The sequence below is a fragment of the Polyodon spathula genome, chromosome 13 (assembly GCF_017654505.1).
Source record: "Polyodon spathula isolate WHYD16114869_AA chromosome 13, ASM1765450v1, whole genome shotgun sequence".
Lineage (NCBI taxonomy): Eukaryota > Metazoa > Chordata > Actinopteri > Acipenseriformes > Polyodontidae > Polyodon > Polyodon spathula.
The window spans coordinates 12,272,443-12,287,509 of NC_054546.1; the positions used below are offsets into that span (position 1 = coordinate 12,272,443).

Sequence of the window (15,067 nt, forward strand, 5' to 3'; positions counted from 1 at the left end):
AACAAAAACAGTATAAAACAAGTATTCCAGCTGCATATTGTTTCCCTGTGGAACTTTTTCATTCTGAGCAACATTTTTCTGGACTTTGGAACCCATTCTGAACTGCAAACACACTTCCTCCTTCCTGGTTTAATCCAAAGACACTTATTTAAATGCAACATGTAAACGGTTCATAGGACACACACACACACACACCTTCATATTGCTCTTATCTTCATTCTGATTTAAAGTCTCTTTTAGTTTCGCTTTCAATTTCATGAAAAACAGGACAAACATGCAAAAACAAAACCCTGGGAGAGAATAAACCAATCAGGATCATGGACAGTCAAAGTTACAGTGAGTAGGCCAAGCTTTTTTTTCTGTTTACTGGCAGGGTATTATATTTCAGAGAACATGTTTGCTGATTTCTCAGAGTGGCTACTTTAAGAGAGCAAAAATCTGCTTCAAATAATGCACATCACATAGAAATAATGCAACAAAAAAAAAGAAAATGACTCCAGTCACAGATATTCTCTATTCATTCTTTACCGTAGTATTTTAATGTATCAGAGTATTTATTCTGCCAGACATCTGACTCTGAGTTACTCCCCTTCGGCCTTGATCACTGAACTTCCAAGTAGAATGAGTCAATACAAATGAATAAGACGTGTCCACCCTCGTGCAAATTCAAGGAACTGAACTGATATTAACTTGCTTAGAAATGGGAAGGACATCCCTTTAACATTACTGCACACAGGAGCCTCAGACTGAACAGCCCTGATGTGTAATGGTGTAATAAGGTTCATGGAGTTTTTTCTTTTATTGACTGAAAAACTGTAAGATAGAAAATAGTATTTCTAAGTCTATCGAAATAGCAATAGCAAAGCCCGAAGCCCAGCTATGTCTGACAATTGAAAGACAAAACTGAACCAGCCACATTCGAATGACAGATACGTTTTTTGTAATGGAATCTACAGCATGAAAAAACAGAACCTACCTGGTAGGTGGGTTTTCAGCTTGCTTTTCATGGAAAAATTCAGTAATTTTTGATTCCCTTTTTCCAGAAGACTTTGCAGCACCCGAGGATGTGGAAGGACCAGGTGGACTTACTCCCGTCTTCTCAGGCTTATTAGAGTTCACTGCTGCTGTCTTTCCATCTTCTCTGCTTTCCCCTTTCCCCTTAGCCAATATGGAATCATCTTTGGTCACAGTGGGTTCTTCTACGGCATCCGCTTTGGTGGTGGCCACAAGCTTGGGGTTAGAGGTCTGCTTGCTGGAGATATCATCTCCAACAGCTGGGGATTTTTCAGCAGCTCTATGGTGGCTGCCTTGTTTTTCAGCCTGACTCAGGCTATCTTCACACAGCACATGGTTGCCAGGCAGGCTCTCCGGACTCATCATTTCCACATCTTCCTCATCTATTTGGAGACTCTTACTAACAGCTTGACCTCCCTGGCCTGAAGTTGAATCTATATTCAGGTTACCTCCTGTCACCTCTACTGGACACACTTTTGTTGGTTTGAATAGCCATGTGTCAAGAATGCATGGGTTCTTAGGTCTTTTTTCACAAGTCAAATTGTCAGCTTTTGCTCTGTGGTTTGAACTATCCAATCCATGTGCCTTTGTACCAGACACCTCCACTTTGGTGCTTGATGAAAAGTCCACAGACTCTAACTCTACTGATCTGTCTACGCCTTTTCTTTCAAGATCTTCGTTTTTAGACAGGCCCAAATTATTTTCTCTGATTGGATCTCTCTGCTGAAAGTTTTCCTTCCCAAAAGAAGTACCCAACATAAGAGTGTTTTTTGTAGAATCACCAACTTCTGATTCTTTAGAGGTCATATTTCTAGAGAGAAAGAAAACAAAGAATGTAATCCAAACTATCAGATGATATTGTATATATCAATCAAAATTTGTAAGCTTGTTTAGTTACTATCGATACTATACTTGATTGGAATATTCACCCTTTATGAGACAGCAAATATGAATCGTTCCTCAGATATAAAACACATTTACAAAACAATATTAATTAACATTGCTTCTAAGTTTAAAAAATGAAAGCATGTAACATTTCAGTAAAAAAGTTTTCACATCAATGTGAAATCAAATTTGAAACAAAATTCCATACATTTTTGTTATATAAAAATGAAGCATCATGCTGTCTAAATCAACAGAAATCAAACTGGAATGTATCTATAATTGAAGTATCATTCTTACAGCTGGATAAAACCACACAAGCAAAAACATAAAGGGCAAACGGAGACAGATATATTACATTGTAGCGTTGATTTTCAGTTCCTCCCTACTGCTACAAGCATCAGTTTTCAATTTGTTATCTGCAAAACAAATGAAAATAGTGTAAGCATTGTAAAAGCATCTGTTTTATATATATATATATATATAATTATATATAGTATAATAATCACAGTCGGACGCCTTTACATATATGTCTTCACAGTACAGCCTGCAGAAAATGTCTACAGGGACACTGGACCAAATTTTTCACCTGTGATGAAGGGTTCCAATGTGGTACTGTATGTGTGCTTGGTGAATATATGTCTTAAGTTCTGGTTTCTTATTAGTAAACACTTGCTTTGTAGTTTGCATGACAAAGAGAAGGTGGCTTTTATTAGATGTGATCTATTCCTGTAATCTTAACATTACCAGAAAACTGAGGCCCAGTTTAAATGCATCTCCGATGAAATTCGTGTGTCCCTAGGTGGCATAACCAACAAACAATTCAGCAGTTTTCAACTTCTGCTTGACTATATAGAGGTGGGGTGTTCAGCTCAGAATTCAGGTGCACTCATAGTGCTACAAGGGCAAGCGGTTTGTTTCCAGTGTGTAATCCTTTGTCTTTTAGGATCACTAAACTAACAATTTATAATTGAATAATAAATATAAGAACAAAAAGTTTAAATAGAAGCATGTGTTTAGTTTAATGTGTTTAATGTGTTAATAAACAAAAACTCAGATCACAAGAGAAACAGACCGTCGGTTGAATTAGGAATGCAAGAGACTGTGCTGTCCAAGCCAATCTCTTGCTGTTCCACCCTTGTTTTTGACAGCAGCTGGGATCCTGATGTTGTTGTATTGCTTGTAGTAAAAACGTTGCTGGTGTTAATTTCCAACCTCGGTCTCTTTCTTGGTTGTTCACAATCAGACATTGCAGTCATGCTTAAACAATAAGAACGCATAGCATTATTTATTACACATGGATGCATTTATGTATATAAATCATAAGGTTTTCAGTAACAAGAAACATATCTGAAAAGCTATATATATGCACTTACAACAGGAATTTCGTTAGAAGCGTAACGTCCTTTTGATATGACGTCCTGTGAGATTTAAAACAAAGGCAATCGGGAGCATTTCTCCATTTCTGTACACAACCGACTAGTATTTTTCTAGCCATACGCAAAACTGTAGATGTGACTGTCGTGACGTCTGACGTTTCGTTTTATCCCAAATTAACTGCCACTAAATGGTATAACTTAAGTTCAGTGTCAATTTGAAAACACACTTGAAAATACTTATTGAGCAGCATCTAAAAAATACCCTTAACAAAGGACAATCCTCTAAACTTACACCGCACGGATGTTATAAATGTAACGTTGTAGCATATATTTTTTTGCAATACCTATATGTTTATTTTTTCCTACGACAGAATCCAAGTCGAAAGATATGCTTTTTCATAAAAGCCTTTTCCGTCAGTTTTGGACAAGCTGTTTTACGGCAGGCAGCAAAAAAAAATCGTAAAGTCTGTAGCTAGGGCGGGGTTAGATTGCACCGCTGAGTCCTGCTGCATAGGGAAGTCGAAAATGAATACGACTCGTGACAAAAGTTATGTTTAAAAACTGTTTCTAAGCAGCGGTTTTCTAATATTTTGTTGGGTTTGGGTTTATTTTACGATTTTGGTATGTTTTGTGGAATTGCCTCTGCAAAACAAAAAACCGCTTCTGAAGTTCAACCACTGGCTAGCGTGTTATTGTTTTCAAGTTAAAAGACGACAAATGGCAAACCTGACCTATTATATGGCTTTAACATCTGTGCTTCAAACAGAAGATGCAAGAGTATCTGTGCACAGTATCCAGGAAAAGGGAGGGGTACACTTGTCCAAACTAGAAAGCTAGCTGATTCCAGCAATGCTGAACAAGATTTTAGGGCTGATCTCTAAGCTTACAGGTGGAATCAATGCATCGAACAGAAGCCTACAAGATATAGATGATGGTGTAAAATTGTAGGTACCAAAATAATTCCATATTAACCGTTTAGCAATTCAAGTACATCTTTTTTTTCTTGATATGTAGTACAAGTTGAAGACTGCTCCCAGTTCCCACTTGCACTTTGACATGTCTTCTGGGTCGAAGCATGTTACTGGCTGAAACCATTAGTCAATCTGATTGGTTATTCAAAGAAAAGCAGCACTTTTTTACTTTGTGCCTCACCAGATATTATGTTTGTCTTAAAATGAAAATAAATGTGTCTTTCAAAACTGCACATTTGAGACCTAGTAATGGGTAATGAGCATGGTGGAGAAATGTTATGGAACTGTTAGCTACAATTACTTTAAAGCTTGTGTGGTTTACTTGCTCAGTTTCCACCGAGTTCATCACAGGGGCCACGTGCAACAGAGGTCTAAAAAGTGGTCGGCAAAGTTATAGATGATGAACCAACACCATGTTGCATCAAAATAGATGGTGCCACAATTGACTGTCAGTCCCTCTTCACATATATAGAAAATCAACATTTTTAAATGCACTGCATTTTTTCTACAGTGACAGTAACCCTAAAAGAAGGGAGAGAAAAGCTCAATATGAACTTGGTTCCTAATAATTTTCAAATAAATCATTTTAAAAAAATGAAGTAGGTCAGCCCTGTCATTATGCCTTGTAAAGCTACCGTCTGCGGCTACTGTACCAGATTCTGACAGGGCATCAATGTACAATACACCTGTTTCTCTTTGTTCTCTTTCTGGGGAAATTGCCTTTACTGGATGCTCATTGTGGCTCTGGACAGGTTTAAGGCAGTGTCATTGTTAGTGTTCCCTAGCCCAAGCTGTATTTAGGATTATCTTACATTTAAAAAGGGCTAGAGTGATATATCGTAGAAATCATGTGATTAATTGAGGGTGACCACATGGCTGCAGCTTCACCAGGAGTGTGTGGGACAGTTCACATCTGATCCTGAACAGTTCCAAACTGTCACAGTGGTCCCCTGTAGCCCTATTATTACCCAACCAATGATTTACAGGGTAAGGTGTGGTAAAGTTAGCATATTTTGCTGCTATTCAATTTGTTTTGGAAATACACATCCTAAAAGTATGCATTTACATTTGCCTGCCATTGTTCGCTTTATGTCTAATAGTGAAAACAAACTTTTGTACAGGGTGTTTAAAACACCATGCCCATTTAATGTGTTTGTATAAGACAGAAGCTGTCATGCCCATAAGTATAATGTATAATGTATAAGTATGTTAGATAGGTGGGGGTGTTGCATCACACAGGAGCCAATAGTAAGAAAAAAAGATAAATGAAATTGACAGTAGGAATAATGACTTATTTAAAAAAATTCCATCAACTCAACCTTGGATCTCCTGGCACAATCTGAAAAAATGTAGTTATACAGCATATAAAACTATCCAACTAACACAAGAATTAAAAACAGTATTTTTGACCTTTATTAATAGTTTTCAAAAAGCATGTTTCTTTACATTTTTTTTTAAATTATTTTTTATAAAGATGCATGGATTAAAAAAAAAAAAAAGCACACATATAAGCACACATCTAAGAACATTGGGGTTCGTATGATCAATCTATACCCCTCCGGGATAAATTCACAGCTGGATTTTATGAGAATTTCACAGTACCAGGGAATCCATCTGGATTTCAATCCAGGATAAACCATAGAGAGCTGCTAGATGCAACCCCGGGACAGTCCCCAGTGTTGTAAAACAATCTAAATAAACCAACTGCAGATAATCCCAAATCGACCCCTAAAATATTACTTGATCCACATTTCTGTGGCTCGTTCAGATACAATTCATATACTCTACCTAAAACCTTCATTGTCAGAATTACAAAAAAGACAAAAACGACATTATATATATATATATATATATATATATATATATATATATATATATATATATATATATATATATATATCAGCAGCAATATTTAAAAAAAAAAAAAAAAAGAAATCTAATTTGAAAACTTTCAGCAATTGAAACATTCAGTATCCTGGCAGCTATATTGGGCATTGCAATTGAGAGGCCCCCAGAGCAGGCAAACACAGCAGTTAAGCATTTTAAATCAATGTAGGAAATACATTCAACATTTCATTTTTAAATATTGGGCTTCAATTGTCCTTCGGTGTTTTGCCATTGGAGAAAAATCACTGGCAGGAAGGAATGCCAGAAATGACTTACTTTCCTTTTGTTTCAGAACACTGTGATAAGTAAATCTATCAGTTCGCCCCCATCCTGTATTTAATTGTCAGAATCTTGGCATGTGGGTAGTACAATATAACACAGTGCAACCTCCCATGTGTGATAAAAACAATCATGTGTGAACTTAAACGCATCAGGAATTAATTGTAAACGTCTCTGTGGTGCTTTCTGGATATAACATTCAGTGTAAAGATGTAGTACAGTGTAGATATGTAGTGGTTTCTTACATTTGGTGATTTTTTATATTTACACACACCCCACAAGCTGTATGTGTGAATCTTTTAAACTCTTAGAAAATACATGGTACTCAATCCATCTTAGCACTGTGTGGTGATGTTCATGTTAAACAGTAATGCTTTATTAAAAAATATACTCTGTGTTCCAGTATGAACCTTTATGAGCATTTATGCTACTAAACGAGAATCTTAATTCTGTTGCTTTTGAGTAACGTCAGCATTCCTCATACACCACCTGCCAGTAGAGGTTAGCTTTGAGCCGACACGCAGTAGTTAATGTGGAAAATGCAATTGCCTTTCATTATAACACACAGTAGGTTGACATTATTAGGGAAGGTTCTGCTACAAAATGCAGTGCAGTCAAATATTTAAAATGTGAAAGCAAATAAAAAAAGGTGGGTGCATCAATTATTTATATGACTGGTTGCACAGGCTATGATAGCACTAATCCTGGACCACCTAATTTTATGATAGGTAAGGTAGCCCAAAGTAGCACCAAATGGGATCTGTGAAACCAGATGTTAGTGTTTTTCACCTTAAAGTCACTTGTTTAAGATTACACTAAACATTTGGTCCTCGGAAATCTCTACAGGTATTTTTCTGCCATTGTTGGTTTTTCACTCTTTTTACACGGTGCCAATACAGAAAATGTCAGACATTAATGGACTATGCAAAACACCAAATATACAGGTATATGTAGCAGAAATTGTGTGGTTGTCACAAAAATGAAAAGCTAAATTAGTAGTTTTCTTTTAAAAGTGCAAAACCAACAGAGCTAGCTACACTTTACACTCTCCTCACCACATACAGTAGAAGGCTTACTTGATTTAGGGGTCACTGACATTGCTTATTCCAATTGCCCTGTTAGGAATAAAAAGCCAACCCAATAATAATTCAGTTTAAACGTACAAACCCATTTACCATAAGAATAGAAGTAAATATATCTCAATGTATTCTCTTACTCCCAATTTAGTACTGTCTCTAAACTCAGAATCTGTTGCAAAACTAAAAGAATAAGGGTTTTGATTGCTTTAGCTACTGCCTGAAGAAAAAAAAAAAAAAAAAAAACACAACCAAACCAAAAACAATTCTAGTGTCCACAGAGGTTCAGGCTCAGGAGAGCAGCACATGTCATTCATTCTGTCGAAGAGTTTCACTCTTTCCTTTTCTTAGGATTTAGGGTTTCACAATTTTCATTGAAATGTAGTTCTTAAAAAGGAGAAGAAAAGGGAGATTAGATATAAACATGTATTAAATATAAAAAAATAAGCAAATTATGTGTTTGTGTTTTTAAATAACATTTTCAGCTGCTATATGTAAAACATGATAAGCTTGAGGCTCTTTTTAAATCATAGCAGCTGGCTACAGCTGTATATCTGGAGGGAAAAAAAAAGGAAGAAAACACTGACAAATAATTCAGTGTTGAACTAACCGAAAGCATACAAACTTAGTACTGTCAAATTAAATAACATTTTCATTGTGTATTCAGTTTTACATGTAAAAAAAAGTAAAAAAAAAAAAAAAAAAACACACACCACAAACACCTACCGGTAATGAATAGAACAGTATTCCCAGGAAAAGCAGCACAAGTATTAAAATGATAATGCCAATGAAGACCCATTTAAATCTGCGCCACACAATGAACTTCATCGTCTTGCACGGATTAGTGAACCACAAAAAGGACGTTTCTGGTCGGCTGTATTGAAGAAAAAAATAATTAAAAAAGGACATTTTAAAAGACATATCTATATTTATATATATAGGAATATATAATATATATATATATATATACTATGTGTAATATATAATATATAAGATACATATAACATATAGATATCGATATATATATATATATTATATAGATATATATATATAAATATATAATATTCTCTATTAAGATAACTGCTTGACGAAACTAAATTATAAAAATAAAATCATATTCTTGTTAAAATTGGGTATTGTTTCAATAGATTTTATTTAAAATGTGTAGAGACACACTATTCCAAATGATTCTATTCTTAAGGAAAGCAATTCACCAAATTCAGCTGTTTAATATATGTTATAACAATATTTATTTTCCAAACATTCGAGTCTTAGATGTGTTGAATTTTTCTACTCTGATACATTATGAGCATCGACAACAGAACTGGCAGAAGGCACAGGTACCATTGTCCATCAAAATCAACAGTACAAAGGTCACTCTTGAAATCAGGACTTGAAGGATGCGTTTCAGTTTAAGAAAGGGGAACAAGACCAAAAGGCTAAAATATGCACAATAAACACAGAAATTTGACTATGGAACAATGGCCAAAGGTGCTTTGGACTGTTCTGTTGTCAATTCAACACTTGTCTTCTTTCTATTCCTTAAGGATATTATCTTCAAGTATTAATCATCCTTGTTAGACTGCTTTTTGGGTCTTCCAATCCTGGGTTTGTCAACTACAGATGACGTTTCTCTGTACTTGCTGAAGTAATGGAAGCTATTTCACCCAATGTTGTTTCCTTCTTTATGCAAGTCAAGGTTGTTATAATAGTAGAAAACACTAGTGGAAGCTTTGAGTAAATTGTTGATGCTCATAATGCATTAGAGTAGAAAAATGTAACACGTCTAAGACTTTTGTACAACAGTGTATGTGTACATTATATAAAATCTCTGTATTTTGTCCAGTTAAATAAACATTTAAAACACAAATAAGTTCTACTTATACTAGTAATTTCGATATGTGTTACACACTAACTATACAAACGTTTATTTTATTTCCTTGTATTAAGAAATGACAGCTATACCCAAGCTCTTTGAAATGGTATAAATCTTACTTCGGAGGATCCAGCTTTGGATTCATGTTGGGGTCATCTCTACCCTTCCCAGCAGGCCTTTCCTCAGCCTCTTTCTCAGTGACAATCTCCAGGGTCATTTCAACTTTACCCTGGGAATGACAGCAAATCATACTGAGAGTTCAAAGTATAAACTTCTGCCTAGATAAAATTACAATAAAACAGAAATGCTGGTAACAAGTAAAAAGAACAAAACAGTTAATCAACCAAACCGGTTTTAAATTGTTTTTTATGAAAGAACACCATTTTGCCATATGTCAATTCCACTGTTGTAAAATAAGTATGCTTCCATTTAAATGTACTTTATTGGTTTTGATGGTGCAGTACTATATTTTCAACAGAAGCAGTAGTTTAATTCAGAACATCACTTGCAAAATGAGAGAGACAACACGTTAATTGTAATACAGTACATACGTACGTACAAAGCCATACGCATTGTAGTGGTATGTAAAATCTCCCATTAACGACCTAACCTCAAAATGAAATCTAAACGTTATCCATGCAGAGAACTGTGTAAAATTTAAAAGGCAATGCAATTTAGCAGAACCAAAAGATTTAAAAAAAAAAAAAAAAAAAAAAAAAAAGCTTTCCAGAATTAACAGTATCCCAGTCAGTATTCAAAATTGCAGAACACAGTGCTCGATATGGCCCTAATGTCACAGTTCACAAAATGCACAAAAGATCACAGATTTAAAGAAAATAGAATAAAATACATCACAGTATCTAAAACTGATTAATGATCAATTGTTACATTATCCTAGCTTGTCTTGTTTGCTTTCGCTGCATTTTCGTCAGGTGAAACTAGGGGAAGCGCTTTGTAACTGCACAATATAAGACAGACTAAATTTAGCATTAGAGAGAATTAAAAAATACATTTTAAAAAGTAACACGGGCTGTAATGGATATTCAGATGAATTGTAACACGGAAAAGTTGGGCTTTGTATCAGAAAACAGGTGAGACGGGCAAATGCATTAATTTGTTACATACATTTTTTATATATAATAGATTTTATTCTTAATAAAAAGGGCGGTAAAACATGACTGATGTGTATCTGGGTAACGGGTATCCGAGTGCTACCTGTAGTACCATCTGAAAAAGTGAAAAATATATGAAAACGTGACTCAAACATGTTAATTTCCAGATCACACTGGCAAACTTAAGTACTGTAAGTTATGCCTTTGAGTGGAGTGTACAGAACGGGACCATGAGGCAGTGATTTGAGAGTGGCTGCAGGTTGAGACAACAGAATCTGGAAAACCATGTTCCCTATTTCTGTCATTCTTTGCTGAATGGTGATGTAGCAAGATTGCAAGCCAGAAAAAAAAAGAAAACAGCAACAACTTCAAAACATAAAAAGCTACATAAAAACTTGAACCGGGAACAGCTATGTTGCATTGTGGATTGCAAGGCTTGGTCAGTTTTTTTTTTCTTCCTCGTTGTTTGCTGATTTGTATGTGAATAAAAATAACAAAGCAAATCAAACCTGTTTTTAAAAAGATGCAACAGAACAAAATCTGGAACCCTTGCACTTACAGTTAGGGTTCGTTTTCCATCCACCTCTGACATACACGGCCACCAGCCCCTCACTGATTTTTGTGTGAAGAGAGAGGTATCCTGGGGAGATTTGTTTGAGGCAGGCCCCTTGATGTCAGTGATCATTTCCAAGTGGCACTTCTGTGGGGTTTTGGCAGGAGGTGTTAGTTTGTTCAAATCCAGTTCAAGTGTACCTGTTGGTAAGAGAGTGTGAAACACAACTCATTTATAGCTTGTCAAATGACAAACCTTAGCAAAGACAAATTCAAAACTCATCCCAAATGTAAAATGACTAATGCAGTATTACGTACCTAAGTAATCATCCAAAGAGAATTTATCATTGTCCCAAATTTGAATAATCAGCTTTGCAGGTGTCCGGAATTCACTTTTGTCAAGGCTCCAGAAATGTTCCTGTAAAAAAAAAGAAACACACACCTTCCTTAACATTTTCAAATTAGGCACATGGCTTCTCATTGTTTTGTTTAAACTTGTGTATAACATGTTGCAATTGAGTGCAGCTATAAACTGATGATTCTGAATCTTACAAAACATAAGAAAAAATGTAATATTCTAGGTCAAGAATCAAAGCCACGCAAGTTACAGCATGTTCACACTTCATAATGTGAATAGTAACACTAACAATTTTTTATATTTTTTATATGTATTTACAGTATAATTGTAAATCTCAAAAAACTACTCACTTCTAAATCTTTTGTAGTCATCTTTGTATTACTTTAGTATAAATGCATGTTAATTTGGACTCATATGTTGTTTTTTTCTGACTTTATGTGAACGAAAGGACACACATTTGCCCACTTTCCCATTGGAAATAGTGATATTTTGAAATATCACTGTCCTGGTCACAAAAGCAAAGTTTGTGGGGAGTAATAGCCATTTTCTATACTTTTGAGGCATAAGCAATTAGGAAATAACACTTACTACCCAGGAACAAAAATTGTGTTACATAGTGTAATTATTCAAATTAGTTAAAGCAACAGGTTTTCAAATATTTTACTGTAGACTGTAAATTATATTGAAAAGAACAGACAGTTAAAAGTTTTAGAAAACCCAACCCTGCACTAACTCACCTTTCTGGAAACCAGGCACAGTTGTTCGGCTGGCAGGTATTCGAATGGGAACACAAACCTCCAGTTGAAATTCCCATCCCCATCAAGTGACCTGAAGTGGACATCTGTCTTCTGCTTATTTTCTTCCATGCCTGGCATCCACCTGAGGGTAAAACAAATAAGAGTTTAATTCACTGACAGGGTACAACACTGAGGACGGAATAATAATAATAATACTAATAATAATAATAAAATACCACAGGTGATGGGTTTACACTCATGCCATCAACTCCTCCTGTTCTAAATGGGCACTTTTGGAGTACTACTCTATTACGAATATGTTACTTGTGAAATGGTTGTAGTCCAGAGATTCCACTAGCCAGTCTCTCTAATACATGGATCTGTACATAAGCATACCATATTTTACTCTGATACAGTAATGACAAACAAACATTGATATATTTGATTATTATATAGTGCAGGTGGTCAGACTGAGTGTAATTAGAAACCATCCTTTAAGCCATCTCGTGTCTTCCTTTACCCTTTAACATAGATGTCACTCATTTCTTCTCCTGTGATGCTGGTTTCATCCAGAATGACCTCTGCTGTGTTCCAAATTATAACACGCAGAAAAAACCTGTGAAAAAAAATTACATATATCACAGAAACAGACAGTTTTAACATCATAGATGATAGTTTAGTATTGGTTATTAAAAATACACCACTTAGGCAACATACTTGTAATCCTGTCATACATGCCAATAATATTTTTGCAGGACATCTGTCTAGTTCAATCAAAGATGGAAAACAGCTCTGTATCAAATCCACGCAGTGTTTATATGACCCTGCAAATATGAATGCAGTACCTCAAATGGTCTCTGGAGATACAGTAGCAGCATTAGGCAGTGATACTGCCATAAAAGGGTTATTTCATGGACTATTGTTCTCTAGGTGAAAAAGTTCCCCCTTATACTATCATTGTAATAATAATAATAATAATAATAATAATAATAATAATAATGCTTACTTTTTAGGTTTGCGAGGTGTGATGTCGAATGGAGGTCCAGGGAGACCAAGGCTCTTTGGGAACACGTCAACCCACATTTGAAGAATTCCCTAATACAAAAAAAAAAAAAAAAAAACACACACACACACACACACACACACACATTGGTTTTAACCAGAGGCTGGTAAAATGATATTATACTGCTTATATGGCTGCATCTCTGTAAGAAATTCTGACATACTTCACCACAAATACACTCTGTAGCTAAGCAATCGACAACCAACACTGCTTACAAAACACTGACATTCAGAAAATTCAAAATATTTTAAGATGAAAGTGAACTATGATCAAAATTTTTACTTCGATGAGGATATTTTAATAGAGGAATAAAAATAAAATAAAAAACACTGAGTATGAAGAATGCTCTTATCTACACTCAGCTCACCTGACAGAAGGAAGGCTCTATATACTCCTACTCTGTTTTAAAAAGTAATACTTTACCCTACAGTACCTTAAAATTACTGAAAGTACTCTTACGATTTATGCAAAATGTTCACATTGATGGCGTAGCCAAGACACATCATGAAAAACCATGCGATTTGTCGTCATGGCAGGTGTGAAGCAGAAGGAAAACAAACTCGCACAAGGGCTCAGTTGTTATCGCCATGTCTCTATACCAGTGTGCCATTACGTGGGTTCATTCCCAGGATGAATCCCCTTACCTGTGAGAGTGTGGGCTGAAAAGAGCTGTAGAGTGTCCTGGACTCCACATGCTCAGGAACCAGCCCCTGTGTTCTCAAGACATGCAGAGCCAGGCGCTCATTTGGTGGGCCCAGGTGTTGGTGGATTTTTTTGCTGGTCTCTTTGTATGAAACAAAGCATATTTTAGGGATGGAGCAATGAAAGGTTGTGTATAATTTATTTTAAATTATTTCTTAATTAGACCACAAGGATACAATTACAGCGTTTAATTTGCCATTTAGAAAGAGCGACATCAGCTCCTGATCAGTTGAAATAAGAGGGTAGTATTGTAACATGAACAACTTCAAAAAAACACTTAGATTACAAGAAACCATGTCAAGCAAACTTTTCAGTTGGTGCTTTTATTAGTTTAAATGACGAAAAAAAAAAGTCACCATTAGTATCAATGGAAAGGCATATTGTAATTATGAAGCACTTTATGTACACTTAGCCAGTCATAACACTTCAATATACAGGGGCTGCTTAAATTACACTAGACAAAAAACTACACACCAAATTCATCCATTGTATATTCACGCCCTGCATGGGACAGTGTTTTGCCATTCTCTGCGATAACCGGTGGAGGGATTCCTCTCAGTCTGGAGAGATTTTGCAGTATCTGAGATGGTTTCATTTGATCACGCCACTGATTGACTCCTGAGCTGTTAAGAGGAAATAGCAATAGGTTAGTCTCTGAGCTTACACACACGTAGACATTAACTTTTTGAATGGCATTAGGTATTTAAAATATGCATCTATTCTGTACCTCAGCTATGACAAAGACTTGATTGACATTATCACTACTCTATTTTCCAACTAACCACTACCAGGAAAGTGCCCCATGAAAAGTGGCGAAAGTACTTACGTGCAGTAGGTCTGTGGTATTCCGCAATATGAACCAAAGTGAGAAAGCAAACGATTTTCCAGGTCAATAACCGTCTCCCCTACTTTCTCATCACGGCTCAACAGGTCATAGTCATAAACCGAAATCTTCAGGTCTTTCTCTTGAGGGATGAAGCAGGTAAGTTCAAACATTCTACGAAAAAAAAAACATTATATATACATACATACATGTTAGTTGCTCCTTTTCATAGACAGGAAGAGCTGCTCTATGTTACTACACCTCTTTGGGTTTGCCATTTAGATACCAATTGCTTTTGAAAAACTTAAGCCTTACTACTGTAATACACCATTATGTTGGGGCATGTACAACATGTA

General features: G+C 35.6%; 2 protein-coding genes across 5 annotated transcripts in view; both read right to left on the bottom strand.

The window, feature by feature from the left end:
• LOC121325718 (poly(ADP-ribose) glycohydrolase-like) overlaps positions 1-3,704 on the bottom strand; it is a 59,105-nt gene extending 55,401 nt beyond the window's left edge. The window contains exons 1-4 of the mRNA XM_041268609.1: positions 3,273-3,704; positions 2,972-3,156; positions 2,255-2,315; positions 977-1,825 (exon numbers count right to left, since the gene is read on the bottom strand). Of these exons, the coding sequence (XP_041124543.1) occupies positions 977-1,825; positions 2,255-2,315; positions 2,972-3,156; positions 3,273-3,394 (1,217 nt within the window). The 5' untranslated portion in view covers positions 3,395-3,704. The remainder of the gene's footprint in view (positions 1-976; positions 1,826-2,254; positions 2,316-2,971; positions 3,157-3,272) is intronic.
• Positions 3,705-6,155: 2,451 nt separating this feature from the next.
• LOC121325569 (myoferlin-like) overlaps positions 6,156-15,067 on the bottom strand; it is a 61,457-nt gene continuing 52,545 nt past the window's right edge. For all 4 annotated transcript variants that reach the window (XM_041268263.1, XM_041268262.1, XM_041268261.1 and 1 more), the window contains 11 exons: positions 14,715-14,885; positions 14,363-14,511; positions 13,831-13,970; positions 13,130-13,218; positions 12,644-12,739; positions 12,124-12,265; positions 11,347-11,446; positions 11,036-11,229; positions 9,484-9,593; positions 8,215-8,362; positions 6,156-7,875 (listed from right to left, as the gene is read on the bottom strand). In XM_041268263.1, coding sequence (XP_041124197.1) covers positions 7,843-7,875; positions 8,215-8,362; positions 9,484-9,593; positions 11,036-11,229; positions 11,347-11,446; positions 12,124-12,265; positions 12,644-12,739; positions 13,130-13,218; positions 13,831-13,970; positions 14,363-14,511; positions 14,715-14,885 — 1,372 coding nt within the window. In that variant the 3' untranslated portion in view covers positions 6,156-7,842. The remainder of the gene's footprint in view (positions 7,876-8,214; positions 8,363-9,483; positions 9,594-11,035; positions 11,230-11,346; positions 11,447-12,123; positions 12,266-12,643; positions 12,740-13,129; positions 13,219-13,830; positions 13,971-14,362; positions 14,512-14,714; positions 14,886-15,067) is intronic.